General features: G+C 42.5%; 1 protein-coding gene across 1 annotated transcript; it reads right to left on the bottom strand.

The window, feature by feature from the left end:
• Nucleotides 1-1,051: 1,051 nt before the first annotated feature.
• Nucleotides 1,052-4,652, bottom strand: DKK1 (dickkopf WNT signaling pathway inhibitor 1). The gene is made up of 4 exons (XM_003806334.6): nucleotides 3,748-4,652; nucleotides 3,340-3,502; nucleotides 2,003-2,143; nucleotides 1,052-1,884 (listed from the first exon to the last, which is right to left on the bottom strand). Exons 1-4 carry the CDS (start codon nucleotides 3,988-3,990, stop codon nucleotides 1,631-1,633), a joined length of 801 nt encoding a protein of 266 aa, XP_003806382.2. The 5' UTR covers nucleotides 3,991-4,652; the 3' UTR covers nucleotides 1,052-1,630.
• Between the last annotated feature and the right edge of the window lie 4,166 nt (nucleotides 4,653-8,818).

Below are 8,818 nucleotides of genomic sequence, written 5' to 3'. Positions count from 1 at the left end.
GAATTGGCCTTTCTGGCACTTCAGAAAACAAGCGCATGTAGAAAAAGAAAGTTTCTCCTGGGTGAGGAAGCTGAGACTTCCAGACAAAAGGAATGTAACAGCAGACATCCTGCCAGTTCCTCTTTCAGTGAAGAACCAACCAAAGCTTGTGTCCCACTGGTTGAGACCCTTGAAATTGAACCACTTCCAGGAACACAAAAACAACAAGCGGTCTAGTACATCTGCATTATTTAAGGAAATATTTGCACGATTGATCAGTCACTACTATCCTTTGCAGGCCTGAAATGCAGCATTTTGTGGTTTGGGTGCAGACTTTAGAATACTACAGAAAAAGTATAAATTGGGAAGTTTGCTTTCCCTTTTCCTCAGTATAAACAATATGAAATCTGGCAAGTACAAATGCAAGGAAAATTTAGATTTTATTCCTGTGGGTTTTCTTTAAAATACTGTATCCGTATCCTCATTCCAATCAATAGATTTCAGGTTAAACAAAACTTGAAATATGAAACTCACCTAGCAAGAGAAAAAAAGAGTGGAATGAGGAAGGATTTGTGATTTTTAATTAATAATTATTTTAAAACCAAAATAATTAGAACAAGTCTGCTTTGCATGCAGTAGTACTCAAGATACTGCAAATTATTTTGTTTGGTACAAAATCTGCATGTATTTGTTAACTGTATTTATGGGCACACATCCTGTTCCCGCCAATCACCAAGTACTTTGGAGTACTATTTTTGTGGATGATTTTCTTCCTTGTCCGAAAAATATTGACCACTTAGGTAGGTATTATTAATTTATTGGAAACTATTTTTGAAAGTAGTAATGTAAGGTTCACTCTCATTCTGCCATGATCATTTGAGTTTGTCAATGCAGAATACGTCTTTCTTTAAAGTTATTCTAGAGCTGATCAATATTGTCTTATATTTAGACACTGTCTTTTCTCTGATCATCTTTAAACATATCACACTTCTGTTCTTGTAGAACACACACATACGTACACACACACAAACCTCTAAGATCACAATCCCAAAATGTATGTCTACTTATAACATTTCATGATATTAAATGTTAAATTTTATTTCAAAAACTATCACAGCCTAAAGGGAAATATAATTTAAGCATTAAGATAGTACATTTCAGAAAATAAGCTAGTATTTTCATGTTACATTTTAGGTACCTATCGTTTGTCATTCCAAGAGATCCTTGCGTTCTAGACTCTAGAATTAAACGGGGTAAAGGGCTATGCTTTTAAGAACTATAAGCTGAAATGATTTACTTCAATTCAATATAGAATATTTGTCAGTCAAGATAACAATCAATGTGTACAAAAATTTACATAACAAGAGGAAAAATAGGCAGTGCAGCACCTTTAGAAAAATAATTAAAAGTTTCATTGCATTTACAGGTAAGTGCCACACTGAGAATTTACAATACAGTAATTTACTGCAATCACAGGGGAGTTCCATAAAGAAACAAAGCTCTTACACTCCAGGTTTTTGGAAGGTGTTATTGGAATGCTTAACTGAAACCACGGAACTTGTATATCCTTAGGATTGAGTTGATGAAGGTCATAAAAGGTTTTCATAGCATCTATTATATAAAAGGAGTCCACTGCATTTGGATAGCTGGTTTAGTGTCTCTGACAAGTGTGAAGCCTAGAAGAATTACTGGCTTGATGGTGATCCTTCTGTATCCGGCAAGACAGACCTTCTCCGCAGTAACAACGCTGGAATATTTCTAGTCCGTGAGAGCCTTTTCTCCTATGCTTGGTACACACTTGACCTTCTTTCAGGACAGGTTTACAGATCTTGGACCAGAAGTGTCTAGCACAACACAATCCTGTGGCACAGTCTGATGACCGGAGACAGACAGAACCTTCTTGTCCTACGAAGGAGAAGACAGTAGGAAAAAAGTACATAGTTACTGTTAAACCTGCATCATTTCACTAAAATAATTCAAAAGACATTTCTGATGTGCTAAGAATGAGTCTTAACATCCTTACCTTTGGTGTGATACATTTTTGAAGACAAGGTGGTTCTTCTGGAATACCCATCCAAGGTGCTATGATCATTACCAAAGCTTTCTGTGATGGTTTCCTCAATTTCTCCTCGGAAATGATTTTGATCAGAAGACACACATATTCCTAAGGAAGCAGGAAATAGTGATTAACTTCAGGGTTGTAATGCATTACTGCTAACAGCTGTGACAGTGGCAGTCTGTTATGCCAGCATCAACTTGAGATACTTCATTGCAGTGACATCATTTTAAACACAAGCCATACTTCCTCTTTACTGTTAATGCAAAACTCTCCAGATGGACAGAAGCACCAATGTGTATACTGTATACAGTCAGTCATAGGTAATATCCCCAGTATGGCCATTTAAAATACTTTCCCACCAACTGTGGTAGGGGCAAGTGAGATTTCTGCCCATTTTAATATTACCTTTGGGGTAAGAAAAAGAAACTCAGTCACTTTAAAAATGTTCTTAAAAATAACTTCTCTGCCCCTGGTGCTATATGGGTCCTACCAGACTAAGTTAAGCAAATGCAATTCCAGCTGCCTGGAACATTGCAATCTCACCCGCCAGTTACTTTACTGTGTAATTTCTATATTACAGAGATTTACTTAGTTCATCCTGGAGTACTGCTGGGTCCTAAGGAGGGTCGTCGCCCTGTTAGCTTATTTCTGGAGACCTCTTTAGCTGTCTAAATCCACCTTTTGAAAAATTAAGTTAGTGGATCTGTGGTTGGGGGGAGGAGTACTTATATTAAGGCAGCAGAGGGTAGAGGGAGGGGGAAGGATGGAGAAGTCAAGTTGTGAGGGTATCAAGATCTCTCTTAAAAATGGCCAATGCAGATAAATCAGTCCTCTGGCTGACAACAGTTTCAGCAAAAATCAGAAGGCGAGGCCAGTCTGGCGAAGCTGTGAGAATCACAGTAAGAAAAATGAAAAGGACAGCTGAACGCCAAAGCTGGTTTCTTTGGTATCTGTATGATCCCATCGTCCTCCTCATCATCCCCCTTCTCAATTGACCTCAAGGTTCTCCCCAGACAAATTTTTATGGAAGGGTCCACTACGAGGTGAACCGTTGTATTGAATCATTGAGAGACACGGAGGAAGATAAGGACCTCAGAGACCTCCCAACTTCTCTCTTCTTCCCGATTAAACACTTGCAATGAAGATACTTCAGCGGAATCCTGCACGCTGAACACCCATTTGCAGGTGGCGCCGCAGTGTTCTCAGGGCGTAGATTTCTCCCCCTACCCCCGCCCCCGCCCAATTCATAGACGCTCAAAGGCTGGACAGTTTTAGTGTGAAAGGGAGCTTTCAGGACTCACCATTTTTGCAGTAATTCCCGGGGCAGCACATAGCGTGACGCATGCAGCGTTTTCGGCGCTTCCTGCAGGCGAGACAGATTTGCACGCCCGCGTCCCCTCCGCGGGTGGGACTAGCGCAGTACTCATCAGTGCCGCACTCCTCGTCCTCTGCGCACGGGTACGGCTGTGGGAAGGGTTCGGGGAGAGGGTGAGGCATCCAGACGTCCAGGTACCCGCCCTCTTGGACCCGGGCGCTGATCACAGTCCCTATCTGTCCACCTCTCCAAAACCTGTTACTGCCCACTGCTCCCAAATGCAGGGTTACCAAATGCTCCCTGAACCGCACACATTCAGCACGTTCTACTCCCTCGTCTCCAGATAGGACCCTTTCAAGGTCAGAGCATCCTCTGAGCTCCCGACCCCTCTCACCTGGTAGTTGTCAATGGTCTGGTACTTATTCCCGCCCGGGTACAGAATTCCCGGCGCGGCGCTGACTGCAGAGCCTGGGTGCCCCGCAGCGCCGCCCAGCGGTGGGGGCAGGTTCTTGATAGCGTTGGAATTGAGAACCGAGTTCAAGGTGGCGCTCACTCCCAGCAGAGGGTGGCCGCCGAGAGCCGCCGCTACCAGCGCGACAAAGACCCGGGTAGCTCCCGCTGCGCCCAGAGCCATCATCTCAGAAGGACTCAAGAGGGAGAAAGAAAGAGAAAATGACCGTCACTTTGCAAGCCTGGGTCCCCACGAAACCGTGCCGGTTCGGCTGCACAGTCAGGGTCCGGGAGCCCCCTGAAGTCCCAGAGTCCTGACTGCAGGGAGCACAGAGCTCTGCGCCGCCACCGCCACCGCGGCTGCCTTTATACCGCGGGCCTGGAGCATTCCGGCCCCTTGGGAGGGAGACAACAAAGCCGGGATGGGATTTCAAAGCGCTGGGAGGGGCTGGGAGGGGGTGTGTTTGTGTACATGAAGGGGGGCCTTTGACACTCTTCACCCCGCCCCTCCCTTGCTTGGTCGCTCGGCTGGCCCGGCTCACCTTCGGGGTGAAGGCTACCAGCGAGCGTTATAGCAGACGACTTTAATAAATGCAGGCGGCAGCAGGAACTCTGGGAACTTGGGTGCCCTTGCCTGGCAGTAAGGGTTGAATTATCCGGATCTGAAATACTTTACAGAGCCGAGGGGTGATAGGCTCTGCAAAAGCACTTTTTGCCCCTCTCCCTTATGTCAATACTCGCTGACTGTGCACACAAGTCATATTCAGTATTAAATACAAACCGGTCTGTAATTCAATGGCTCTAGCAAGACGCCTCTGAGAGGGCCAGGTGGCGGGTGCAAGTTGCTCATTAACCCTTTAGAGTCGCAGTTTGCAGATCTGAGTTGGATCCCCGGCTTTGAGGTCCTTCAGTTGCCCTCCTCCCCCACCTCCCCCCGCCACTGCGAGAAAAATGTGCAAAGAGAAGGAAATTTGCACATCAAACGAGGGTAAGAAGGAAGAAGAGCTAATTCTCTTTTGATGGGAAGTTTAGAGAGGGAGGCGAGAGACTGGCGTTTAGAAATTAGATCAGGGGTGGAGGGAAGAGGGAAATGACCATCCGATAATCAAACCATTTAATGTTGTTCTTTGAATCAGGGCAATCGCGGCAGTAGATGAACTTGATTAGGCAGACGCGTGAGATCAGAGTGGCCGGGACCAAAGCGGACAGGGTCCAACGTGCCAGGTCAGTCGCCTTTCCCCGGTTCTCCCTTCTCAGTGGTGGGCTAAGGTGGGGAAATAAGAAACCCTTAGGGCTTAGCGCCTGACTTCCTCATTAGTATATCACATCGCAACGCTTCCGAATGCAGGGTTTGCTCCCAAGTCATACCTTGCACGGGACCACGCAATACCCCTTCTAGGGAGAAAAGAAAAAACCTTGAGGAGAAGAAGAGCTGAAAGTGAATTAGAAAGTGAATTTGACGTCATTGAAATTGGTGTGTAGATATAATAAAGTAAGGCTGGTGTATAAGAATGGTGTCATGCTTATAAATGGGAAATGATCTATTTAATTCAACAAAAACTTATTGGAAGCCTAGAGCCCTGGCATTGGGCTGCCCTCTGGGTTGTTACCTTATTTTTATTTTTTAAATTTTTTGGTGAGATGGGTGGTGGGGGGAGGGGCACAGTGAATACAAATATTTATGAGACACAGTTCTCATTTTAAATAATAAAGTTCTCTTTATTCTAATTACAGTAATAATAAAAGATGTAGTAACAATAAAATTATAGCAATAAATATAAAAGTAAACATAATTCTTTTAAAAACAGGTTGATATTATAAGTGTCAGAAAATAAGCAACTGTTTTGTGAGTTTGGAAAAGGGAGAGATGATTGAATAATCATTATTGAATTAAAAAAGAGTAAGATATATTTATTTTGTCTTCCTCTAAGCTGTATAGATTTAGGCTGTCTATAATGACTCCACATGCTGACCTACTATAGTCAGAACTGGGGCCACCACCAAGTAAAGCCAGTGACAATCTTAAAGTAAAAAAATCCTAAAGTTTACTGGGGGAAGGAGTAATTAAAACACAATTTACCATGGTCTGTGTTCTAGTTCCTTCAGTTTCAAAGGTAATATTAAGAAGATCATCTAAACAATTCTTGAATGGTACCCTAGTTATACTAGTGTCCTTCCCATCCCAAATTCCATCTGTCCAGGAAATTATCCTGTCAGGAATCAATGCGTTAAGCACCTTCAGTGTACTAGGAAATCTGCAAGCTGTGTTAAGTTTGAATGACTTTGAAATGTGGAGAAAAATCCGCCTGCCAATCAGAAGGTTGAAAATGTTTCTTTTTAGTCCTATTAACCTGTTTAAATATTTTGAATCTAGAAATATATTTGTGCCACACTAAAGGCCAATCTCTTGCCTTTTTTTCTGGAGAGATAGTATATGATTAATACATTTAATGAACTTGGTTCATTAAAAGCTTGGCTTCACAAAAAAAATCCATTGCCTGGGGCAAAAGAAGAGAAAGTGGAACAATTTAATCAACAAAAGGAAAATTCTGTTATAACAAAGAAGCTTGTTGCATAACTTCAACCTTGATCTCTGAACACATATCATATGTCTATTATGTTTCAATATTCACTGAGTCTGGACAGAATCTGTGGTATTGAGTTAGGAGAGCTAAACCAAGCATAGAGTTTCAAGAGTGGGCTAGCTTCTACCTCCTTCCTCAGCTTTCACATTGCTCCTGAAGTTGTCACGAGTTTAAAACTAATAATGAGTTGGTCAATATCTGAGTTCCTACTTTGTGCTAAGCATTATACATGATATTGTGTGATAAAAGATGAGTTCACATATAATCTACCTTCAAATCATTTAGTGGGCAGAGGAGAGGTAACCTCACAAATTATTCAGGGGAGAAATTACATGGGTGGTCCTCAGAGAGGGCTAAGTACATAGCAAATCAAACCTTTGTTCCAAATGAGGAAATTTATTTTTTCAGTACTTTTTCTCCATTTGAAAATCCTTTCCAGGATGTGGTTTGTTCATTGGCAACAAGAGTGCAAGGTAGATAAAGAGGTATAGTAAAACTCATTGTTCCATCAGCAGCCAGTTAATATTCGGTGAGTACCCATTATTGGGAGCATATCTCACAATATGAAAGGTAGGCTTCTTGTCCTCAGCTTTCAGTCTGTGAGTAGTTGGGGAAATACAACATACTTACATGGGGCTGGGGGTAAAAATTTTTCCAACATCGATTATATTTTGGCAGATACTAGGTCATGGAGAGCAAGAAAAATGTGCAGGAACTGTGACCAACATGTCTTAGGACGGAGAGAGGGTTCTGGTGATTGTCTGAGTCTCTCTTACAGCTGGGTGACAGAGGAGGTGGGAGACAGAGTAGATGACTTTAGTTTATTAAACTGAGATTATTTAGTCCTGTAGGGAACCCTGCCTCCTATTCAATCTGGTATAAATATGATCATAATTAATGTAACAAATTTAATATTTTGTATTATATTTTTGAATAGGTGAAATATGCTTATCAGCGTGGAATTGAACCTCATAACTCGGGAACAGCATGCTAACACATGTCTTCTTTATATTTTAAGTGCTGGATGCCAGGCATAGAATATTTCTCAACCTTTTCATCCATGACGAGACAGACAAATATACTCCAAAACACTCCATGCTATTCACCAACTATTCTTCCATCTCTGTTATTTGTGACTGCTGATTTTTTTTTTATTTTATATATTTTTATATATTTTTTGAGACAGGATCTCATTCTGTCGCTCAGGCTGGAGCGCAGTGGTGCAATCATGGTTAACTGCAGCCTTGACCTCCCAGGCTCAAGCGGTTCTTCCACCTCACCCCCCAGTAGCTGGGACTACAGCTGCATGCCACCACACCTGGCTAATTTTTAATTTTTTTGTAGAAACAGGGTCTCACTATGTTGCTAGCCAGAGCTGGTCTTAAACTCTTAGGCTCAAGTGATCCTCCCACCTTGGCCTCCCAAAGTGCTGGGATTACAGGCGTGAGACACCACGCCCAGTCTACTGCTGTATTTTAAATTCCCTTCTTTCCTCTTTTCTTTTTTCTCCCCCTCCTTCCCTTCTTTCCTTCTTTCTCTTCATTAAATCAAAAGAAGCAGATTTGTTGCCATATAATTTTACTTTGCTAGGAAAATACCGCATACATATCATTCCTTATGGTGGGTGTTGCCAACATTTTTGTTAGTGTCAATCTTGAGTATAGCAGGGATTCCTCATTCCTGATGTTTTGTAAAAAATGATATGACTTTCTCATCGACTTTTAAAACAGTTTGGTCTTAATGTTCTTCATGATGTTAAAAGAACTTTTAGACCTGGTCCATGTTATGACTCCCCTGAGAGCTGGATTTTCTGCACTCCCCAGTACAAACAGAAGGCAAGATTTGACCGTGATTACATTTATTTGGGCGGTGGAGATGGCCAGCCCAGATAAATCAGGCTCCGTGGTAGCTTTCTAACCAAGCTCAGAAGATGTGTTTTACTGGAGCAAGACATTAAAAGCTAATCTGAGAGTAGAGGCTGGGTTCCAGCCTCTAAACCCAGTGAAGATAGTGCCTAACCAGATAGATATCTGCCTGCATCCTTTCTGAGGTCCTGACACTCAGAAAGGTCTGTGGTGGTGGGTATAGGGAGTGCAATGTCCTCTTTGAGTCCCCTAAAGGATTTAACATCTCCAACCCTAAGGATAGGCCAGTGTCTGCAGAAAGCAAGATGTAGGATCCCATGACACAGTCTCCGCATCTACAGAAAAACAATTTTCTTCCATGTCACTGGGTTCCTATTATTACCTCCTTTATAAGACAGATCTTCTCCCAGGGTATGGCCAAGAAAGGCATCGTGCCAAGGAGTTAAGAGGCTAGGGATGGTACTCTGTATAGGGTGTCAGCCATAATCTGGCTCCTAAATATGGGAAAGCCATTTAACTCTTGGTGTGGTGCTGGCTTTTCTTTATAAAATGGGATGCAGGGGAG

Source organism: Pan paniscus, chromosome 8, assembly GCF_029289425.2.
Source record: "Pan paniscus chromosome 8, NHGRI_mPanPan1-v2.0_pri, whole genome shotgun sequence".
Classification (NCBI taxonomy): Eukaryota; Metazoa; Chordata; class Mammalia; order Primates; family Hominidae; genus Pan; species Pan paniscus.
Note: the sequence above shows the minus strand (reverse complement) of the source record. Positions and strands in the feature narration are given on the sequence as shown.